This window comes from Mchenga conophoros, linkage group LG12 (assembly GCF_057382185.1).
Source record: "Mchenga conophoros isolate Kocher_MC1m ecotype Shallow Benthic linkage group LG12, M_conophoros_male_GT1.1, whole genome shotgun sequence".
Taxonomy (NCBI): domain Eukaryota; kingdom Metazoa; phylum Chordata; class Actinopteri; order Cichliformes; family Cichlidae; genus Mchenga; species Mchenga conophoros.
In genome coordinates, this window is record NC_140537.1 from 5,784,147 (window position 1) to 5,808,171 (window position 24,025).

At 41.8% G+C, this 24,025-nt stretch overlaps 2 protein-coding genes and 1 long non-coding RNA gene across 4 annotated transcripts in view; 2 read left to right on the forward strand and 1 right to left on the reverse strand.

Moving 5' to 3' along the window:
• The first annotated feature begins 310 nt into the window (after nt 1–310).
• Nucleotides 311–7,436, forward strand: ap3m2 (adaptor related protein complex 3 subunit mu 2). The gene is made up of 9 exons (XM_085293457.1): nt 311–454; nt 1,152–1,436; nt 1,532–1,703; nt 1,917–2,054; nt 2,472–2,557; nt 4,307–4,440; nt 4,757–4,964; nt 5,122–5,266; nt 5,897–7,436. Exons 2-9 carry the CDS (start codon nt 1,164–1,166, stop codon nt 5,995–5,997), a joined length of 1,257 nt encoding a protein of 418 aa, XP_085149583.1. The 5' UTR covers nt 311–454; nt 1,152–1,163; the 3' UTR covers nt 5,998–7,436.
• On the reverse strand, nt 3,688–10,531 carry LOC146561979 (uncharacterized). Its single transcript, XR_014894593.1, has 3 exons — nt 9,978–10,531; nt 4,751–4,980; nt 3,688–4,452 (listed from the first exon to the last, which is right to left on the reverse strand). It is a non-coding gene; the product is annotated as an uncharacterized LOC146561979 (long non-coding RNA).
• tet3 (tet methylcytosine dioxygenase 3) overlaps nt 8,499–24,025 on the forward strand; it is a 49,570-nt gene continuing 34,043 nt past the window's right edge. The window contains exons 1-3 of one of the 2 annotated variants that reach the window (XM_085293456.1): nt 8,499–8,707; nt 11,085–11,879; nt 22,667–22,726. In XM_085293456.1, coding sequence (XP_085149582.1) covers nt 11,505–11,879; nt 22,667–22,726 — 435 coding nt within the window. In that variant the 5' untranslated portion in view covers nt 8,499–8,707; nt 11,085–11,504. Of the gene's footprint in view, nt 8,708–11,084; nt 11,880–21,429; nt 21,889–22,666; nt 22,727–24,025 lie in introns of those variants that run through there. The other variant, XM_085293454.1, reaches the window with a different exon arrangement.

Consider the following 24,025-nt stretch of genomic DNA (forward strand, 5'->3'; position numbering starts at 1 on the left):
ATGTGCATTTTGTCTTTGCAATTTCACGGTGGGTTTTTTTTAATACACGTAAAAATGAATAATAAGAGGCAGACTATGTAAATATTCCTATATTTGTTTGAATCGAAAAAGAGCTCCACAAGATGAAATCTGATCCCGCAAACAAAATGTCAGACCAGGTACATCTTAAAACCAATCAGCGGGTGATTTTTACTGGTGTTTACCGTCGTTCTCCCGCTATAAACCAATCACAGCCAAGTCACGAGCCACCAGTTTCCGCACTGTTGGCCTATGCCTCTATTAAGAAGGTGGGATTTTACGCTTGGTCTTTCTTCTGATTGGTTCGCTCTGCTCTGCCATCCTTCCTCACTCAGGATCTGCTGCTCCACCTAACGGGAAGCAACGTCGGCTTAATCTTTCATTGAGAGGAAAAAAAGGTGAAAGGCGAGACGAAAACGTCAGAAAATTGTCTTCGGTGAGTCACTTGCAATTTTAGAAATGGTTCCAGCGGCAACTTACAATTTTATTCGTCAAACAAAAGCATCGTTATTTTAACGTATTTTAACCCCCTGGACCCAGTGACGGAGCTTTCTGTCATAAGACTGAAGCAGGAGGAGGGACGGAGGTAGCATCTCGTACAGAGAGATGGAGGCCTTCATCTACAATCTAATAGAAACAGCTAGCTAGCTAGCTAGTTACACGCCTGTTTTTCTTAAACTTGATAGTTTAGCAGTTGCAATTATTTTAGTTGTAAAGTTATATCCGGTTAAAACTTGATAGCTTTGCCGCATGTATAATTTATATTCTGGAGTCACATTTCTCAGCCATCGTAAGTTAGTTTCTTAATTTCTGAAACCCTGAACTTCAGTCTCAGCTCAGTAGACCTACTCTGTTACTTGAGCCGTTCTCATATATAAACTAAGCACAGTGTATAGACAGTATTATCCGGAGAGCAGAGCATGGTACTCCCAGTGTCATGTGAGAATAGGGTCTGTCTTCGGGTAAAATTCTCCATTGCGCCTGCTACCTCACTGTCACACTTGATGGTTTAATGCGACACTTAAACAACCTTCTTATTCTGTTCTTTATGTTAACAGAAGGCATGGTGTTTTGGTCTTAGCATTTTCTCATTTAAAAACCTCTGGTGGTCCCTTGTTTTTCCCTCCCAACAGCCTTTAGCCACAATGATCCACAGCTTGTTCCTAATTAACGCTTCAGGGGATATTTTCCTGGAGAAGCACTGGAAAAGTGTGGTCAGCCGCTCCGTGTGCGACTACTTCTTTGAGGCCCAGGAGCGAGCTACTGAGCCAGAGAATGTCCCACCAGTTATCCCCACGCCTCATCACTACCTTATCAGTGTGCTCAGGCATCACATCTACTTTGTGGCGGTCATCCAGAGTGAGGTCCCGCCGCTCTTTGTCATCGAGTTCCTGCACAGAGTCGTAGACACCTTTCAGGTTGTTCCTCCCCTCTCATGTCTGTTTCTGTCTACTTTTATCATTATTTGTAGTTAACTAAAAGTGCATATCCTGCTTGTGTGCTTTGTTCTCAGGACTATTTTGGAGTGTGTACAGAGGCGGCCATCAAGGACAATGTGGTAGTGGTCTATGAACTACTGGAGGAGATGCTGGATAACGGGTTTCCTCTGGCCACAGAGTCCAACATTCTTAAAGAGCTCATTAAGCCTCCTACCATCCTCCGCACCATGGTCAACACCATCACAGGTCTTTCAGTCTTTTATTTGTGCTGCTTTTACTTCCTGATTTCAGGCAACATTAATGCTTTGTTCATACACAGCTGAAACTTCTTTCAGTAACAATTACAGTTCATCTAAATAGCATTGAATGAATTCAATTGACAGTGTGAGCCATGGATATTACAGCAGCTGTTTGACTCTGTGTGCATGATCCTATACTGTTGTTAATTTCTGCTTCCAGGCAGCACCAATGTGGGTGAACAGCTCCCTACAGGCCAGCTGTCTGTAGTCCCCTGGCGGCGCACTGGGGTCAAGTACACAAACAATGAAGCTTATTTCGACGTGGTGGAGGAGATCGATGCGATCATCGATAAATCTGGTATTTCTTTTCAACTGTTTGTTGTGAAACATGTCACTGTTTGCTTGCATTATAATGCATGGGAGACATAGTAATTATTAATCCGCATTTAATCGGAAAGGCAGTAGCTCCATAGTGTAGTAGTTTGCACATTTGCTTAACAAGTGAAAGATCTCTGGTTCATTCCTTTTGGGGCTGCATCAGGATGGGTGTAAAATCTCTGCCAAATCACACACGCAGAGCTACCTGCTGTGGTGACCCCTTGTGAATCAGGAAGAACCTGAAAGGAGTTTCTAGTCAATCAGTCAAAAAATAAAGAAAATGGCCAATACAATACATAAAATGTCAGCTTTACAACACAATTATTTGTACTTGCCTTCTCTTCTAACATGTTTTTTTGCTTTCTATTGTTGTTTCTAATCAACTCCACCCCCATAGGCTCCACCATCACAGCAGAAATACAGGGAGTCATCGATGCCTGCGTTAAATTGACGGGCATGCCTGATCTCACCCTCTCATTCATGGTGAGTTTCTTTTTTTTCACAAACTCTATATTGTTATATTTTAAGCCTGTGAGCTCTCCAGACAAATAACAGATGATTACAAATGGTCATAACTGTGTAGCAAGCAGGGGGTTCTCCAAGGTGCAGCTTGGAAACATTTAAATCAGTGTGCTGTACATTACAATTAATATTCACAGTAAAAGTCAAACATACAGTAACATTTACTTCGAAATATGTCACACCCACACTGTGCACATTTTGGACCAGAGTACTGAGAGGAGCTCAGCTGCCAGAGAATGTATTTATTTTCTCTTATACCGCAGCATGCAGGGAGCTGATTTTCCAGAGTATCTGCACTTTGCTTCACAGTTTTGATGATAAAACTTCCTGATAAAAGCTTCCTGTAATATGCAAGTAGGGCAGCACAAGTAATCACATTTTAATCTTGATTACAATTTTGGCTTCCCACAATTGGGAGTAAAAACACAGCTGTCCAACACTGAAAATGTGTGCTCTGCCAAAAGAACACAAAGCCAAAGCAAATCAAGCTCTCCAAAAATCACTGCCTGACGATTTGCCTACATGAGCCCGTCATAGCTATTTCCTGCACCACGCCATGTGACGTTTCCTCGACTAGTCTGGACAAGTAAATGTATGTTACAGTGATGTTAACAAGAGCAAATTGCTTGTGCTAAAAGCTGACATCGTTACCATGCACTTATTTTTTTTCTCATTCTCTGATGGCATATTTATTTCTTTAGTTATACTCTATTTTGGGCAAAACCTTTTTTAGTACAAAGTCAAAAATTTAATCGTGCAGTTCTCCAATGCAAGACAGAAACACACTTCAGTAATCAAACTTCAGCTCAAGTGATCAGCTTCTCTCTCTCTCTCTCTCCCCCTGCATTGCCTCTTTCTTCCTGTCTCTTTGTTCTTTCTGACTCTTGCCTGGAGGTCCTTGTTGAAGTCTCTAGCAAGAGTTTGTGATCATGATGTGGTTTTTGTTATCCTTTAGAACAGGAAAAAAATGAAACTAAGGAGGTCAAGAAAAAACATGCCCCATAAGGGCAACTGAAACGCTCTCTGAGACTTTGACGTCTGCTGACTCGAGGTCTGCTTCTCAGAGAGGCAACCATCCAGATGTGGTAGTTCACTGTGCAGCAGATAAGACTGATTTCATAGGTAGATTATATGGTAGAAATATGTTGAAAGAAATAGGCTTTGCTATGTGGAGGATCATTCCATTATGGATTTAATAAAAACAACGACGTGCACATTTGATTATTTCATTGCAACAATCTGATCGATATTATGACTGGACCTCTATTGGACTTTAAAACAACAGTCAACCTGTCTGTTTATAGCGTAGCTCTGCTATAACAGCCAGTTTTGACTAGAGGAAAGATCAGTGTAAGTCAGACTAAACTGAGTTTTTGTTTCAGATTACTCTCCTGCCTACTTTATTTACAAGGTTTAATTGTTGCATCCAACAGTTATGGTGTCCAACAGTTTGAAATATTCAGTGCAAATTCCTTTGAAGTGTGTCTAATCTGAACGTCCACAAAAATTTACAGTGAAACTTGCTGACGAAAATCCCACGTTTCATGCAGTAACATCACAACTGTGTAAAGTGTTGCTGGAATAAGTGCTGTGTGTTCTTACAGGGTACACTGGGTAAATACCAAAAAGAAATGGAAAGATATTAAAAGTATTTTAATGTTTTTGAAACTTCACCACTAATCTTCCTGACCCACTGCATTTCTTTCGCAGAATCCACGGCTGCTGGATGATGTCAGTTTCCACCCATGTGTTCGGTTCAAGCGCTGGGAAGCCGAGCGGATCCTCTCCTTCATCCCACCCGATGGAAACTTCCGGTTGCTCTCCTACCACGTCAGCTCTCAGAAGTTAGTACTTTGCTGTGACACAGGCAACATACAACCGTTCATTTTCTAGTTCAGAATCCTGCTTTAGTTTGTGGAATCTGTCTTACTTTCCTGTTCACCAGAGAGGAGTGTTGCAGCCCCAGCCAGTGATAGATGGACAAAACTATTAACTATAGTCAGTGTCCTAAAATATGAATAATTAGTTTAACTGGCTAGTAGCAACATTTAATCACATAGTTGACTCATTACATGTATCTAATCAGGATATAAACAGAAATGCTAATCCATAAAGTAGGATTCCACTGTCTAATAGCTGATGTTGTTTTATCACCTTCAGTTTGGTAGCCATCCCAGTGTACGTGAAACACAACATCACCTTCCGGGAGGGAAGTTCCCAGGGGCGTTTTGATTTGACCCTGGGCCCCAAACAGACAATGGGCAAGGCCGTGGAGTCGGTCCTAGTCAGCAGCCAGCTTCCTCGGGGCGTCCTCAATGCCAACCTGAACCCCTCCCAGGGAACATACACCTTTGACCCAGTCACAAAGGTAACTGTGCAGCAATCTTTATATCACAAAAACACAGATGAAGGGAAGTGTAAATAATAGAATGAATAAATATATAAACCCGAATTATCTGAATATGTTTAAGAGACAAAATATTTAATTCTGTCATCTTGGTGCATTTTTTTTCTTTTTAAACCAGTTGTTGACATGGGATGTTGGCAAGATCAACCCACAGAAGCTTCCCAGTCTGAAGGGCACCATGAGCCTGCAGGCTGGAGCATCCAAACCTGATGAGAACCCCACCATCAATATTCAGTTCAAGATCCAACAGATGGCCATCTCAGGTACACACACACCATCTGAACCTCATGTTCATGTACATGTGACTGTTGCCTTTCAAGAATTCCTTCATTTCTTATTTGTGATCCTCTCTCTTCTTGCACTTAGTGACCAAGCTGAACATTGAATGAGATTGACAATTTCACTGTAATAGTGAAAATGAGCTCCACTTTGCCTTTTAAACCACAGAAAAGTTAATTCAACCCCCACACAGTTAGGCTCAGTCTGGTCAGCTGACAACCACCTGACAGTCCCATTGTAGGGGAACAGTGAGATGGTGACCACTAGATGGCGCTACACCCATAAATAAACCTTGCATGACACCAGGAAATAGATTTTATTTTCAGTGAAGTATAAAACAACCATCTTAGTTTTTCAAGTTTCACCAAGGGTTGACACATTTATGAAAATATGTTTTACAGTGTGACACAGAATGTAACGGTAATACTAAACTCAGAGCAAACAAAGCCTTTGGAGCTTTAGGAATCTCTTGTTGAAATCTCTGTAGAGGTTTTAGTTGAAACATCTCTAGAAGAGCCCTCCACCATCAAGCCAGATAGTTAACCCTGGTATTTGTTCTGTTCCAGTAACACATAAGTCTAATAAATTCTTGATGTTTTTCTCTCCTTCATCAGGACTGAAAGTGAATCGGCTGGACATGTATGGTGAGAAGTATAAACCTTTCAAAGGCATCAAGTACATGACCAAGGCTGGTAAGTTCCAGGTCCGGACTTAAAGACTGCTTCTCTGTGACAACCGGACTGAGCCACCATGAGACTAAGGGGTGATGTGATGGGAAAGAGGAGTTGGTACATTCCTTGTGCTTATGCATTTACCCATGAAGGCTTACCAATACAAACTGGAGGCTCCTTGTAGCAGTTCTGAGTGGACTATTACACATAGACATGAAACCTCTGTTGTAGAACTTTGCCTAAATCCGGCAAGTTTGAAGCAAGTGTCCGAAAAAATTTCCAACACTGTCCTTGCTGAACTCAGACAAACCACACTAACCCAATAAAGATTTGTCCATATAATACACCGTTTACAGGATTTTCACTGACGGTGTTAACAAACCAAATCCATGTATTTAGATAAGGCTGGATTACTGGATAAATGGACCCTAGAGTATATTAAAAGAGAGCTTCTACACAAAGAAATTAGAATTAATTATGAAGTAGTGACCTGTACATTATGCCAGGAATCTACGATTCTAGGTTCAGATGACACTGCAAGGTAAAAAGTATTGTTTGACAGTGCTGTAGCACATTTAAGCAGTTAAATTCAAATGAAATGGCACGGACCTACAATAACTGTTTGAGCTCCAAAGAGTTGTTACTGCCAGTGAAAATCCACACTATACTTCTTATCCTGCTGTCCAGGTTTTCTTTTTTTTCCCAGCATCCTGGGCCTTCTTTTTTCTGTTTATTCTGTTCTTTGTTTCTTCTTTGCTGCAGTTTGATGATATTGTCTGCAACACTGGAGTCAGCATGCTGATGTATTAGACGTGTCTCTGAAACGGTCCTCAATCTTTGAAGTTTTTTGTTTGTTTGTTTGTTTGCAAATAAGAATGATACAGTGACTTTTTTTTTTTTTTTTTTTTTTTTTTTAGCTATTTATTACCAGAAAGCCACGCATCTTCACCTCTTTTTATTCAGCTGTAATTGTGATTAATTACAGAATGTTGTCATTAAATTTCTTGGAAAATAAGGTTGATCCTGACAGTTTGGTGCTTAACCCTATGGTCCAAATGCTCCTTAAAGGTTATCTCAGCCTTTATAGTATGATGTGCATTTTTGTTTTAAGTTTGTCTTTGCATACATTGTATAAACATAAGATTATGATTGTCGCCATGGAAACTGGTGAGCTGGATGAATCAATAAGAGTGTAATAAAGTGATGCATCTGTGCCTCAGGGTCTCGGCTGGAATCAGCCCACCATCACATTGTGGTCTCATAAAGCTGGCTTGGAGAGTCATGGTTGCTACAGATACAGTTTGGTGTTATCAGCTAAGAGTAGAACGAAAACAAAAGTGTGTTAAGATATAACAGCGCGGTACCTCAGAAGAAATGCTTTGTGATTACAGCAAAATGTTTGTGTTTCTTACACAGCCTCCAATGGAGTGTAAAAACAGTGAAAAAAAAATAAAGAATTTGATGTGTTATAACCGAGCAATAACACTGATTACTCAATGTGTATAATGTGGTGTTTTCCACATATGATATTGTGTTACAAGAGTCAAACTGTCCTTTGAAGTTATGATTACATCCATCAATGAAGTAATTGGTTTAAGGTTGTCTCTTTGCTTGTACGTGTGCGATTACTGGAGCTATTATGAGCAACCCTATATGAAATTGTTCACAGAGGAGGGGCTTAGCCCAGGATGATTGGCAGCCAAAAACAGATGCCAGTTTCTGTATTCAGTGGCTTCACTTGTATAGAACAAGAAAATAACATTTGGCATCATATCTTCAAAGTAAATTAAGAGAAATTAGAAGACACTGGCTTAATGTCACAAGCTAATACAGATTCACACATCCTTCTGGATCCCTACAAACAATGGATTAAATAAAATCCATTGTTTGTAGAGAATATCAAGTTTTTTGGTGAAGGATTGCAGTCTTGGAGTGCAGTTTTTTTATGACAAAGTGAAATTAAAAAAATAAATGAAAGATTCTCTTGACTGCATATACAGAAAATGCGTCCAGTTTTGAAGTTAACCAACATTAAATGTTGCACAATACACCCAGCGTAACTATCAGACGTGCTCAGCTGTAGGTGAGTTGTGGATGTAGGTTTCTAAAATATGTAAATATTTAAAAACACATTTCCATTTAAGCAAAGATAGGAGTGCCAATTTGTTAGATAAGATGGCAATGTTTTGTTGATCAGAAATTACTGATAAGTAATAATAAGTCCTGTTTTTTTTCTAAATGGGATTAAAGTGTTGTTGGGTTTTTTCATGATGTCAAAACATCTGGTTTGAAACACACTAACTGCTTCTCAAGATCTTATATAAAACATCATTTTTAAAGGTAAGACTCATTGGATTATCTTATGGTAACTTCCACTTCCAGATGTGTGACATCAGCCCTGTGTCTTTGCTCCATCTGGCTGGACTCCAGTCCATAATTTACTTTAACCCCTCCAAAAGACAATCTACTACCTTTTCCTCCCTCCCTCCCCTCCCCCCCCCCCCCCCCCCCATCGACCAGACTGAGCCGTTTAAAGTCAGTTATGTCATTTGGGTCCAACTTTGTCCTCACTCTTCTCCTTCGTGCATCGCTTTTTTTAGCACATTTCTAAACTTCTTTCTAAACCTTTTTTTCCTTTTCTTTTTTTATCATTTCGAATATTCACATTTTTATTTTTTTCGTTCGCTTAACTTTATGTCCATTTTCAAACACTTTAAAGGCTGTCGCGACAGAGGAATATCGCGGCATTTAGTGGTAAGTTATCGCTCGCCATTATAATAATGTGGATGTTTTTTCCCCTCACAGCAGCGATTTTGTTTGTTTGTTTTAACAACCGAGAAACGAAAAATTCTGAGCAGCACACGTTATATGTTATATACCAATATAACGCTTTCCAAAAAAAAAAAAAAAAAAAAAAAAATTAAAAATAAATGTGCAGCTTCGCATTAATTCCCCACAGCAGGTAAGTTTTAAACATGAATATAAATCAAAAATGTGTATTGAAGCTCGGCTAACGTGCCGTTTTTGGCACCCGGGGCAATTAACCGCGTGCCCTCGCTTACAGCCCAATCTGCTCTTTGTGTATTGAAGGCCAGATAATGGGCATTATCGTAATGTAAATCTAAGGATGGCTGTTAAGTGTTTATCTGATTGCTTTGATCGGTGTTGGGCGGCCGGGCGCCCTGCAGTGGTCCCTGTCGGTAAGCACGTGGACAGTAACAGTAATAACAGCAGTCTGGGTGGGGAGGGGTGCTCATGCAGACTTGACACTGGCCGCAGCACATTAAAGAGACGACACAACTGCTGATTAACCACGTGCTTCTTGAGTAGTTGCCGGAGCGCGTGCTGCGGCTGTGCAGCGCAGTGTTTGTAGTTTAATATCCTAGCTATGAGTCAGAGTTTATTTACACTGTTGCATGTTTACACAGATAATGGCACTTCAATAAAACTCTTCTGCAACATTGTCACCGCTTATCAACTTCCAGCTGTTGCTTATCAGCTAACTGACAGCTACGTGAGCGACTGCTATTGTGTCCTTAAAAAGTAGTGCCACTGTAATGACATTAGCTGTCATTCCAGCTTACTTTAATGTTAACTCTACGCTGCCTTACTGCAGAGGACATCTATAGGTTTGTCTTTACACCAAATGTTATATGAGTAATTGCTAAAATTTTTACTGGAATAAATCTGTTTGGTAGCTTAAGGGTGCTATCTAGTTAAGGTTAGCTAGGAAACAAAGCTGCCAACTAGCAAAACTTCAAATATAAGGGTACTATAAATGCCTCATAGACCTAGATTTACAGGTTGTAAGTAGTTTGTTTGTCTTCCATAAACTCCACATTTTGCAAATTGATGTTAGTTTTTGGCCATACTTGGATGAGGGGCAGTATTTAGTCATCAGCTAATGCTAGCTAGTTCGGTTAGCAAGCTCTGCTCATTAACTGTACTGGTGCAATGGACAGACTCACATGTTTACTTATAGGTGCTTAGTAACAGACTAATAAAATAACAGAATTTCACTTACCACAAGGGAAACACCACCTTTGTGAACCGTTTGTAGGACTGCTACACAGCCAGTAATATTATTTCTCAAATAAGTGGATTAAAATGTTCCAAAAGGCACAAACAGCACAGGATCCTGGAATGCCACAGTTCAGTGAACCTCCAATTAGAGGAGGTCATGCCCCTAATCCAAGTATCCAGATGGACGATTGTCCAGTTATAAAATAACAGCGTTACTATAGATTATTTATTAAAGGGGGAACTGTCCATAAGAGGCAAACAAATGTTTGTTGTATCAGGTTGTATAAAAGCTCCTTTTTAAAGCTCCGAAGGATGCTTTTTAGCATAGAGTCTATGGGGAATGACTTGCTTTTGAGGCAGTTCATCTAATGGTCTCAAGTGGCCATTAGATGAACTGCAGTTTTTTAGCATCTCCACTTTACTTCTCAGTCTCAGAGGTTGTCACTTTATATCTCCCCAGAAAATCATTGTGACCTCTTTTTAAATTTCCCCACCCTTGAAGGCACTTGTATATATTAGAGATCATCTAAAAGTTACAATAAACAGCATGTTCATTGGAGGTAAAGTGGTTTAGGTTGCCTTTGATATGTGCTAAAAGCACCTTGTGAGCAGGCTGTGAAACCAGGCAGTAGCAAAGAAACCGTGGGTTTTCTCAGCACAATTCACTTTACTGATGGTTGACTGGAGCATGCGACTACAAGACAAAGAAGACTGTCCCTGGCTTCAACTTATCACCCCCCTCCTTTCATTCAGGGAGACATAAGCCCCCCTGTCCATGTGGGGCCTGCCATTATAACACAGTATCTTCTCAAACTGCTCACGTAGGCTTGTATGGCTATGAGCCAACTGGATGCACAGCACCGACAGCTGTGTTCAGAAACCAGACGATATCCAGACAGCAGTCAGGCTGAACTCTAATGTTGGGCATTTAATGTGAAGCCGCCAGTTGTATATAAATAAATGTGTAAGAGTAGGCAATAACACATTGAGACTTTTGGGCCCCACGCTTTAAACCTCGCAATGACAAATAACTTCTTTTTGTGTTTTGATGTTGATTTTAAATGTTTTGTCCTCTCCCTCTTTGCCTTTGTTGTCTCTGCACACTTAGACAGAGCCTGGCTTCCGTACACAAAGCCATGAGCGGGCTGCCGGCCATACCACAGGGAAGCTGGGATAGATGGACTCCAGACTGGAAGTTACCACACAGATTCTCCAGGGCCATTCCTGTGACCAGCAGCACAAGCATTACATTGATAATGCCATCTTACCTGTAGACAAAATGAGCATCAATCTAACTTGTGTAGCAGCAGCTGGTTTAACATCCAAGTTAAGTTATCTTCAAAGACTAATCCAAGACAAGTTATCCATCTCCCAATCTGTTTTTAAGAGCAGCCAGATGATTATGCCATATTGAGATTTTAGCAGATGTTGCTTTTAAACTCTACTTTTTAAACTTAACTGCATGTATGTCGACTGTTTTCAGTCTTTTTAAATAATAGAACTGAACAAATAAAGCAGGACATTCATTATGCCCAGGCCGAAGGGAGGAACGAGTCTGGCACCTGAGAATGTTTACGAGTTCCCCGCGGACATGGGGGAGGCTCAGTCTCTTCAGTTGCAAAGGAAATGCATAGAAACAACATCCCCATTGAGCAAATATATCGAAGCTGAGCACCAGGAAGCAGGGCTCTTCTCTCTGTCTCCATTGGACGCCTCGCTGGAAGCCACGCTTGACCTCCAGAAGAAAAGAAGAAAGAAATGTGGAGCCTGCACTCCTTGTCTCCGCAAAGAGAATTGCGGTACCTGCGCAAACTGTTTGAACCGTAAGACGGGCAAACAGATTTGCAAGCTGCGCAAATGTGAACAGCTGAAGAAGAGGCGGGACGAGTGGGAAGTGGTTGAGGTACTGAAACGCTTGCAATCTCATACAAACCGTTAGCACTTCCAACCCATCAAATTCTGATGCTTGGTCAGGACCTATAGGATTAGCTTAGTGTGCAAGGACTGTCTGAAAAGGTAGCTGAAAGCCAGTGTCATTACTGTTGTAGGTAACTAAAGAAATGGAAGGATGGTAAATGTGTTGATGGGAAGGAATGTTTAAACCCAAACCAAGAGTTTTTTTCTTAACCTAACTTAACCTAACTGACAGAAAGAGCCAAGTCAGGGCAGAATTTGACTTCCTGCCTTCTGGTTGGAAGTCATTTGATGATGCAATTAGATGAATGACCGTTGTTATTCACCATCATCTTTCAAAACTGCATTCTGAAGCCTTACCCAGCATGTAAATAAAAGATTTTACAGGAGTAAATAGTAAGGAAAAAGGATTCCTAATCAAGCATCAGTATATGACAAGTTGGGAGTGAAAACATCTTGTCTCTTAACTTGAGTTATCGTAATACTGCTTATACTGTAGATTTAGAATACCAGAAGTATCAACGTGCTTTGTGTAAAATGTTTTTTTCTTCTTCCTAAAGGCAGGCTGAAAAAACCTGACCACAACAGTAAAATTATGGGCAAATTATCATACAAATATTATCATATCGATTAACATCCATCCATTTCAGTGCATTTCATGGGAACGTTCGTTCATAGGACATCAAGTAAAGCACAAAAACTGTTTTTCTTTTGTTTGCCTGAGAGTGTTTGCTGATTGTCTGCCTAAAATACACCAACATCATTAGATTGCAAACTTGTTCTGCTTTTTAGCCAGAGAAGCACGAAAGAGCGAGCATTTATTACAGATCATTACATGATCACAAATGTCTTCTTAGTGATGTTCGTTCAGATGGATAGAAGGAACTTTTGCTGGACTATAAAGGGACGGACAGTTGCATGCGTCATATATGGAGAGTTCATGTTAAATTAGTTACTTTAGAGGAAAAATTCCTCACAATGTGAGTCACAATGTGCAAATCAACCTCAAATGGCCCAGATATCTCGATGTACTACATTTTATAAAGTGATGCAATGCTCTGTATTGTAACAAACAAAACAAACTGCTTGGTAGAAAAAATTCCAAAGCATTTATTTGCAAAAATTTGGACAAATTATATATATATTGTTAATTTTAGAAGTAAAAAGAACAACTCCTGGACAACAGCCCCACTGGAAACTATTCTATTGGAACTAAATTGTTCACTCTGTTTTGAGTAGTCAGAAAAGTAGATAGATCTTTATCTACTTTAAATGTAGTTCCACAGTGGGAGTGTATATATGTTGTGTGTGATACTGATGGGTAATGTTGAAACCATCAAGGTTTTGCAAGTGTTGCAGTTTACATGAATATTCTCAGTAAGATAAGGCAGTGAAAAAGTCAACAAGACAGTTGAGCAGACCGAGTGGACTAACTGTGACGGTTACCCAAGATTCCGGCAGTTGCCTGTGCTTTGTCCTTTGACCTCTTGAGGTTTTCAAATGAGGGTGGGGGTTAACCTTGGGTCGTTTTTTCTATTTGTGTGTGCGTGGGGGTGCATGTGTGTGTAAAGAAAGAGAGAGACAGAGTGCAGGGTTTTAAAAGTGCTCACTTGTGTGTGTTAATGGAAGTGCGCGCGTGGGACTATGTGTGTTTTTACATGCACCAGCATCTTAACCCAGGGGGATGGGCCGTAAAGTCAAGTAAGAGGAGGACGGGAAGATGCAGTAAATGGTCAGCAGTATTGGAGGGGGAGAAGCAGGCTGCAAAAGCATGACCAAGGAAGGAAAACACACTGCGTCAAAACAAGCACCTTGAATTTTTGGAATTTTTCCCAACAAATATGCCTAGAAAGACAATTGGATTTGTTTTCATATGCTTTAAGATCATTATGAGAGAGAAGAATTTGCACACTAAAATAATAGAATTAAAAATTATCATATATTGCACAAGCAACAGTTTTGGAATGATAGCACCCCACTGATAATAACCAGGTTCCTATAGACTGTAATCTGCTTGACATGCTTCCATTTGCGCATACAAAACTCTCTGTGATGGGATTTTTGCTGTTGTTTTGGCTCATACTATTCTATCAGTCTCTTATATGTGTCAATATAAAAGTAATGTAAATAACACACCACAGACAGTTTGTCTAGGAGTTTAAACTGACAATCAAAATCTAGAGGAAAAGGTATGATGTTTGCTTAGCCACAAACACAAAATAATGGTTACTATCAGCACTCTTCCGGCCTGTCCTGTCTTGTCTGTTAAATGGCTTCTGAAGTAGCAGCAACAACCCATGAACAAAAACCATGCAACACAGCAGCTGAGCATGAAAACAGACAAATGACTCAGTGTTTTATGATGCCACTGTTTGGAGAAAAAAGTGCATGCCTTTGAGACAAAGATATGACGGGAAACTTTTTAAACTTTATATCTGAGCATAGCATCATGGTCAGATACGATCTTACTACAGGCAGACAACAAAGTCATGATCATCCCACAATTCCAGCAGAACAGCTGAGCTAAAGCTTAGCTGAGATCCTTATGCATTCTACTAGAAAATATTACATAGGGTGCACAATTTAATTTAGCTGACCTCCTGTTACTGTGCACTGTGGAAAAGTCATACTACAAAAGTGTCTCATACCATCCACATCCTTGCTAACAATGAACTTTACCATGTATGTTAAACTGACAGAGAAATAACTTTGGTTGAGAAGTTTATCTATTTGTCTTTTAGGGCAATAGAAGTCTATATGTGCCATTTCTCTAAATTCTCTCACACTTATTGTTCACTAATTTACTCTGCCTGTATTTTCTGAGCCACACTAGTGACTGAAAACATGCATATATTGATCTGTGCTTTGGTCAGTCCATTTTGGTCCAGACTGATGGATTTCAGCAGCCAGTGGATGGATTGTTAAGTTTTTAGTGCGCACTTATTAGGTCATATAAGTACTGTTTCAATGTTGAATTAAACATCACTATTTGAAACCTGTTAATACAAGTTCAAGTAGTGAGATCAGTCTGTGTAAACGTAATCCCTGGCAGCTAAAAGCTCAGACTTCAGACAGTTTTTCTGCTTACTGGAGCACCACCTCCATGCTGCTCCACTACAGTTGCACATACAGTTGTGGTCATGATTTTGCATACATACACTTTGCATGCACTCATCATGGTAACTAATGTCTTGGTATTTTTTTTTAATGATTTCTTTCAACTGTTCTTTCTCCAGGGTGGAATCATTATACAGCACACATCTTTACTGACCTTAAATAATAAAAATTGGGCACACAAGTTTGGATTTATTTGGGATTTTTTCTAATCCACACAGGACATACAAGCTTACCCATATGGAAAAGAAATAGTAAAAACATATATGATTTACTCATGAAAGTGGCCACTTTCTCATTACTTTCATATATTTTTTTAGTAAGTATAGAAAACATACAAGTTTCATTATAAAATTTTTCAAGGGATCTTATATCTGTTTTCACTCTTGTATGCTTTTCATACAAGTTTCATACAAGACAGATAAAAACTTTATAAGATTTATATATATCTTTTCCATATGGGTAAATATATAAATTTAATGTTTCTGGCATAATTCTGGCTGTATATTTGACCTCTTTTCCTTGAAGAACTGCTAGGGTTCCTTTAAATTGTTTGGTTTCCTTGCACAGACTTAACTTTTTAGAACAAAACACAAATTTTTCAGTTGTGTTGAGGTTGGGGCTTTAGGAAGGGGTTCCACAAGCTTAATTTTAGCATGTTTTAATGTGTGTTTGGGATGATTGTCCCATGACGTTCAAGTATGTTCAACTTTCAACCATCCAGCTGTGCATTTGAGGCAAAGTATTTGGAGATAGTCCTCCTTCTTTATTATTCCAACCACTTTGTGCAGTACCACTGGCAGCAAAATAGCGGCTGAGCATGATGCTACCACCACCATACCTGATGTTGGTACGGTGTTCTTAGTTTTGAAAGCTTTACTTTTACTCCTCTAAACATTAGTGTTGTCATTATGATCTTTGCCTCATCTGACCCTAAAACCTTTCTCCAGAAGGCGTTTGGCGTTTGGCAAATTTGCAGGTGTCCACATGGGCAATGTGGACACCTGCAAATTTTAGTTAAGCCTTGAAGATGTAGATTTTGGAGCATTGCCTTCTTTCTTGGTCAGCTTCCTCTCAGTCCATGATGAATGTAAAACTCGCTTCACTATGAACAGTCTTGAGTTAATGGCAGGCTTGTGCCTTGATTAATGTTTCCTGGGTTGTTGATAAACATCCTTACTAGTTTCCTGTCAGAGTGACAGTTTGGGTCTTCTTTCAGACCTTGGCAAAGTGACAGGTTCACTGATCCATGTCTTTAGCCAGTAGTGTAGTTCAAAAAATACTTTTGTGCACCCACAAAATTCAAGATAGAGTAAATAAATAAAATCAATAAATTCTTGTCTTTCTTTAAATCATTAAAAATGTATGCTGGACATTTTCCACCCTGGAAAATGAACAGTTTAGAAATCATTAAAAGCCACAAAAATCTTGATGTTGTGGTGTAATCATTTGCATATTTCTTTCCTAGTCACTGCATTGTAAAACTGTGACTTTCCCTCTAAAGATCAGCGTGTCGGCATTAGCATTGCAACTCAAAGCTCAGCCTAACAGAGCTGCTAGAAGGACTAGACTCGTTAAAAAATGCATGTGTGTAAAACTGGAACCAGATCTTATTGATCGTGGGGGTATGCATTATTGAAAGTGTCAAATGTCAGCGAGTAAACAAAGTGTATATGTAGCATGAATTAGGAGGTACTACCAGTTTATGTTTACATTTTTCAGTACTTTTAGCTACTCCTTTATTTCTGCATGTTGGCACAGATTTTCTACCAGATGCCATTCCTGGCATAATCCTCCCATAATCCAGGATTGGGACCAGTACAAGGGTTACACTAGGTGGTGACCAGAGATCAGGCTGGAGAAGACCAGAGATGGGCAGTAACGCGTTACTGTAATCTGATTACTTTTTTCAAGTAACGAGTAAAGTAAGGGATTACTATTGCAAAAACGGTAATTAGATTACCGTTACTTTCCCGTAGTAACGCTGCGTTACTGCGTTACTAAAACCGTGATTTTTTTGCGAGAATGTCTCACGACTAGGGATGGGTACCGGTTCTGACATAAACGGTAGTAACCAGACCGAAAAGCAGCGCACATTTCGGTGCTTTATTTCGGTGCTTTTTTTTCCTGAGCTGTGATACACTTCTAACCAATCATTTTACGTTTCCGAGGATAGTAGGCGGGCCCAGGTACGTACGTTCTTTTAGAGCAGAGCTACAGATTAAAAATGCCCAAGGCAAAGCGGTCAAAAGCCTGGCTGTACTTCACAGCAAAAGATGCAAACTCAGCAGCCTGCAACAAGTGCTTTAAGCTGATACTGTGATACTGTCAAAGGAGGTAACTCCTCAAATCCGATGAAACACCTGGCGACGCATAGCGTTTCTTTAAAAGCCGAGAAATGCGCCGTATTTGATAGCTTGCTGCGAGACCTCACACCGAGCGCATCTATTGCGGGTGTGGTGCCAGTTATCGGACCTGGAGCAACATCCCCCAAAAACCCGAAGAATAGAGTCCTGGCCCCTAGCCCTGCCAGCGTAGCAGAAATGATGACGGATGATGATGCAGCAGCAGCCGTTCTTCTCTGCGTGAGTAGCTTAATGTTGTTCGTGTGTAATTTACGTTGAGAAGGCTAACCACGTTATTACATTAATGCATATAAGGTGAACTAGCAAACATCATCATAGCTACATGCGGCTGTCTTCTTGTTTGATGGCAGATACTCCCTTCACCCTGGCCAAAAAGGCTAAAATGACCAAAGAAAAAGAGGGAAACAGCTGAACATGAGAGGTTTTTGGACAAAGTTTGTGTTCTCCATTCTTTAAGCACCGGTTTGAGCACCGGCACCGTTTCAAAAGTACAGATTTGGCACCGGTATCGGATAAAACCTAAACGATACCCATCCCTACTCACGACAGTGACGTAAGCGAGTGCGCCGTTAGTGACAACAGCTGTGTGCAGATCAACAATGGATCACATATCGATTGTGGGAGAGAGTATGAGCGTGCAGCGTTTAAAGCGTGGAAGTACTGACCTTACTTTGAGTTTGATTCCATAAAAAGTGACAAAAACATTAGCGTCCATCGTGCGTGGGAAGAAAACTTCTTTTTACAGCGAAAAAAACCCCCCTAAACTTCCAAGCAAGCACCGAGTGCGCAACGACATAATGGGAAATTCACAGAGAAACTCGCGGATTCTTCAACTGACCGCGGCACACCTGCACCAGGGTAAACCTCCGCCTACTGCAGTCCTGCTTTACAGGTGAAAATAGAGCAACAGGACCGCTAGTCTTTGATGTGATTTATTTTCTGCTGTGTTTTACTTGCATCTATTTGAAAGAGTGAGTGTAAACACAAAAAATATTTTATTTTATTTTATGCGCTGGAATGTGTTGAAAATAGGTTTAAATGTTAAACTAATTTATTCAAGTCAGAGAATGTTGCATATAATAAAATTTTTGCTTGATGCATAAAGTTAAAAGATTCAAACTGATAAAACAAGTTAAAAAAAAGAGACTTTTCCATTTGATTACATTTTGTATGATGGATTATGTAGAAAAAGTAGAATTGGGCTGAAAGATCTATCACTTTATCACCTCTTCAGGTTGTAAATCGTGTTTTTAAAAAGTAACTAAGTAACTAAGTAATTAATTACTTTTGAAAATAAGTAATCAGTAAAGTAATGGGATTACTTTTTGGGGGAAGTAATCAGTAATTAGTTACTGATTACTTTTTTCAAGTAACTTGACCAACACTGGTGGTGACCCCTTGACACTAAAGATACACTAGCTTGTGACCCTGTGTGTAAGGATAATGTGTTGACTGCTACATAGAAGAGCCACAGTTATATGGTTTATATTTCTTCATTTTTCGCCAAGACAGCAACACGGCAAGGGCCAAGATTCCATGTAGCCTTCAAAGCTATAAGGATATGCAGTGTTTTCCACAGATTCATTCAAAAATGATCTCTTCTGGAGGCTCAGAAGATGTGCAAAAGATGTGGCCATCCATTCATCATTCATTCGTCAGTATCCCTCCCCCGCAGTCCCTCTATCTCTGCCCTCTATCCTCTGTATGGATGCAGCAGCTGAGTTCCTGACTGGCTGCAAACCGCATCCTTCATTCTCTCCCGCGAAACTGCAGCTCACTGTTGCATGTGGATAATGTGCTTTAAAGGCTTTCTTTCCCTTTTAAACCCCTCGAGACAGGTGACTGTTATTGTTCATGTGAATGAAGTAGAGGATTAGGGTTCATAGAAGGATGTGGAGCATACAGAGCTGGGGTGGCTAGCCCAATCAATGCTATTAATTAGACTTTGTCTAATTGCAGGCCAGCTCTGCCCTCCACCTGCAACCTCGTGAAATTTAGACAACACACAACCAGAGGAGCTTTAATGAGCCTCTCTGTGGTCTGTCTGTGAAATAAGTGTGTTTGTGTGAGTTGGTCCAAGTCTGGGAAGACTCTAATTGCAGGTGGCAGCGAGAGGCAGGACCTGTGTGAATGAAGCAAAGTTAAATGAAGGCATGTATAGTTTGGGATTATGGCACTGTCTGGGGCTGTGATTATGCTCTGTCAGCGACTACCAGGTGTCTGCTGGAGGATGGTAAAAAAGACTAAAGGGGGGAGGAAGGTTTGGTGTTTGGAGAGATGTGGTGGATTATCTTCTTCCTCTTCATTGTTTAAGGAAACATCCATCCAATTCAGTCAAAGCTTGGCACCATATAGCAGAGGATGAACTTCTTTACAGCTCTGCTAATATTTCTACTTTTACTATAATCAATGCTTTTGCTTTGTTCTCTATAGGCGTTTTCTTTATTCCAACCCACAGAAACAGATTCCATCATCTACTATCTGTCTCACCACGCTTACTCGTATTCCTGCCTTTACTAATACACCTTGTGCTACCTACTGCTGGCTAAAGTGCGTCTCCTATGCTGGCCTACCTGTAACGAAGCAAATTAAAGCCAAGCAGCCACTCGCGCTGTCCAGCTTGCGACCAACACCACTCTGCTCTGACATAAACACACACATTCATCCACACACGTGGCCCCCCATCTGACGTAAGCAGAGGGGATTTCCCGTGCCATACGAGTGCGCAAACACTACAAAATGCTGTGTCACCGTGTGGCTGCCTCGCCTCGCCTCGCCTCGCCGCGCCGCGCCGCCCTTCAGCTCCCTCTCTGCCTTTTTCTCTCGACTCTCCCTCCATCTCTGCCCACCTCTCGCTGTCTGTCCATTTTCACCAGGCTGCCTGAACATTCGCTCGCTTTGTCGCGTCTTTGCAGAGTTTTCTAATCCATCAGCTGCCTTTTTTCTTTCCCCCTCACTTTCTCATATCATTGCCTATTTGCAGAAATACATCGCTGCCCTCTTCTTCTTTTTAATCGTTGCTTAACTTCCCGTTTCATATAAAGTTGATTGGTGAAAGTGCATTCTGGTTGCGGTATCCGATCGCTGATTTAGACCGAACAGTTCCCACACACGCACTCTCCGATCCTGTTGGTTTTCGGAGATGATGTTCAGGACTCGTGCTGATGTCGAGTTTAAAAAGATCCAATCCAGAGATGATCTTTCATACTCAGAATATAAACATTATGAGCGCAGGCCTTCGAAATATGCTCGGCGTGTCTTTTACACAGAGACCGTAAAAAGGAAACGCAAGTTCCTGGCAGCCCTTTAAGCTCATGTTTGCATGCGAACACAGTTGCAGGTGATGATTTGCGATGCTGTTACAGGAGCGCACAACAGCATCGCTTTTAACAACAGCACTTCTCTTGCTTTGAGTCAGCACACTGGGCTTTGCTGTGTAATTTTGCCCATCAGAGCGGGGGTGTCTGCTGTCTCCGAGTGTTTTTGTGTGTGTGAGAGTGTGTGTGGGTGCATGCATGCGTGCACTGTGCAGTCCAGTCCACTTATTGCAGGCAGCCCTGACACAGATGGTGCTCGGCAATACCACATACCAGAGGCATTGTTTAGGGAAGGCCAGTTTCAGGAGATAATTGACAGGCATAGAGAGGACCCATCCCCCCCACATCACACACACACACACACACACACACACCTCCCGCCCACCTTCACTTTGTTTCTTTATGTCGGCCATTCTTATATGGTGCTGCACACACACAAACACACACATGAAAATGGAGACCCTTTCTTTTTTTTTGACCTGCTCTTATTTTTTCTCTCACTCCGATCTCTCCCCTCTCTCCCTCTCTCACCACCCTCACATGCTCTCCTTCGGTTTCACCCTAGCAGCAGCCCAGCCGGGCCTCTGATTGGTGGACGTGCTGCCTTTGTGTGCTATCTCTAGTGTGACGTCTCTCCGGCGAGCTGTGTATATGTGTGTGTGTGCATTTATCACGAGTGTATATGTTTGTATAGAAATAGAGAGGGGGGAGGGGGTGGTCGAGGGGACATTCACAGAAAGAGAAGAGAGAGAGAGAAATATCAGCAGGAAGGAAAGAGCGATAGCGATCGTTTAGAAAAAAAATCCCTCTTGTATGTGTGTGTATGTGTGTATGCATATGAACGCGTGTGTGTGCGGTAGACCTATTGGCATACGAGCAGGAGCGAGAGAGAGAGGGAGGGAGGGAGGACGGGGGTAGAGCAAGAGAATAAGTGAGAGAGGGCTCATGTAAAGCCAGAATAAAAACACAAGATGGCTTCCTGAATGGGCTGCTGCAACACAGACGGGAGAGAGAGAGACCGAGAGACCGAGAAAGAGGAGTGGAGCGATAGAGAACGAGAGAAAGAGAGAGAGAAGAAAGAGAGCGAGAGAGAGAGATAGGGCTGAAGGAGAGAGAGAGAGAGAGGGAGCCGGAGTCTTCTGATGGGGATTCGGCCAGCGGACGGAGGAGTACAAACCGAGGCAGCTCAGAGGCTTGGAGGGTAAATATTCATCACTCCAGACTATTTTAGGATTGATAGGTGGGTGGGTGGGGGCGTGGAGTGGTGTGGTGGGGGTGGTGGGGATTTGGGGTGGGGGTGGGGGTGGGGTGGGGGGGTATCGGAGGTTGGCGGGACTCAACTCGAGACACAACACACAATTTAACATTGGGGTCGCGTAGACAAGAAGGTTTTTTCTTTGAGGGGGGGGGGGGGGGGGGGGTTGCTATTGTTTTCCAATAATAATAAGGATCAGCCCTGCTTTGATCTACCATTTCCATCTATTCCATGCCTCTCTCACTTAACCCGTCCACTTTGGATTCTTTCCCCCTAAGATTAAAGGGGGGGGGGGGGGGGGGGGGTATGCTGACATCAGATGATCAGACATATATATATTAGAAAGGTTGCACCAAGTCGGGATACAGACATTACATAATTCTATAACTGAAATCGAATCTATTTTGCGTCTCTCATTCGCTGTCCCGGCAGCAGAGGGAAGTGCCGGCTCACTGTTTGAGCAGAAATCAAAGAAAACAGATTTGCGCTTTTTGATGGTCGCTGAGGTTGACAGGAATGGGATGAAGAGACTGCGGATGGCAGAGCCCGTGTGCCGTTGTGCAAAGCTGTAAAGGTGGCACATTAATGCTCAATGATGAGTCTTTTTGAACAGGCCCTTGTCGCATTATTCTATTGATTCTTATTCTTCCCCTCCCTCCCTCTCTCTCTCTCTCTCTCTCTCTCTCTGCCCCCCCAATCCCTGTTCTGTTGAATGACTGTAAAGGTGGAATATTTGGACGACAACGGTCAAGGCTGCTTGGGAAGCCCAGAACTGGCAGCTGAGGTAAGAGATGACACTTGATGGGTGGGTTTGAAATAGTGTTTGTGCCCATGTCTGTCGTCTGCGTCTATGCATAATCTCTGCCCGTTTGCTGCTGTTGGATGAGGTGTTAATGTCATGGTTAGTCAGCCCAGTGATCACTTCCTCTTCTCAGTCGGTCTGTATCTGTTTGCCTGTTCTTTAAAAAACAACAACAACAAAAAACTTGATTACGCATGTGTGTAAGAATTGCTTTAACCAGTGTAACTGTTACACAGCTGTGACTGTCCTCGCTCTGTCGCTGGTATGTCATACGCTTCTCTCCCCGGTGGATGCCGCGTTATCCCTCGTATCATCTCTAAGTGGAATATAGTTGTGCCAGATCCCTGGTCTCGTCTTCACACCCGGTCTTTGCCGCCTGGGAACTGACTCTGTTTAATACAGTTGCTCCGAGTTTATGTCTGAGGCGCGCCAAGTTAAAGCGCCCTTACTGATGAAGTGGCGGCATCCTCAGTTTAAAGCGTCCCACGCTGCCCGCTGATTGGTGCCAGAGCAAGGCATGTGTAGATACAAGAGGCCCTGGAAAGGAGGAGGGGAGGAGGAGGAGGAGGAGGAGGAACTCTGCACGTTGGCTCATGAGCTGGGGAGGCCGTCCTGCTTCTCCTAGGTTCTGGAGTCAAATGAGGTAAAGGGAGTAAAAGTTAGTGGGTCACGCATGCGTATACGTAGTTGATTGTCGGGCGTAGTAACCTGTGGCGTGTCGCTGCTGAGTGCTGCTGTTGCCTCAGCTCGCCGGTCCGGGGCACACTCGTCTGTTTATGTGGAAAGGCATGTGGACGGGCGGCGTGCGAAGTTTCATAAAGGAATTTACTGAACATCAAACAATTGTCTGAGTTCTAAGAATCTTGTGAAGTCCTCTCCCAAAAGGGGAAAAAGACAGCTTTGATCTGACTTCTGTCACGTGCGCCGAGAGCGACCTGAAATCCTAGATGAGCGAAATAGATTCACCTCCACATCTGCAGTGATATATGTCAGTGAGTTTCAAATGTCATAAATAGGGTTAGCATGGTTCTATGGTCTACTTTATCTTACCTCTAAGCTGCTTTAATCCCAATCCATATGTGGGCAAGCTCTTTATCTGCAAGGTATATACGACCATCTGGTTTAAAGGGGGAATATAATCTTTTTTGTGTTTAACAAGTTTCTCTGCCTTTATAGTTGTCCTGAGCTCCTGTTTGCAGAGGGTCATGGTTGCCGTGCGGATCCTGGGTGGAGTGTTTATCTCGACCAAGATCTGTTTCCTTGTCAAACATTTCCCTGGTC

What these genes read in the sequence shown, in the direction of transcription:
- ap3m2 (XM_085293457.1), top strand. Translation starts at nt 1,164, where the DNA reads ATGATCCACAGCTTGTTCCTAATTAACGCTTCAGGGGATATTTTCCTG. An exon ending in ATCTCACCCTCTCATTCATG is followed by an intron (nt 2,558 to 4,306) that starts GTGAGTTTCTTT and finishes TTTCTTTCGCAG; the next exon opens with AATCCACGGCTGCTGGATGA. An exon ending in CCTTTGACCCAGTCACAAAG is followed by an intron (nt 4,965 to 5,121) that starts GTAACTGTGCAG and finishes TTTTTAAACCAG; the next exon opens with TTGTTGACATGGGATGTTGG.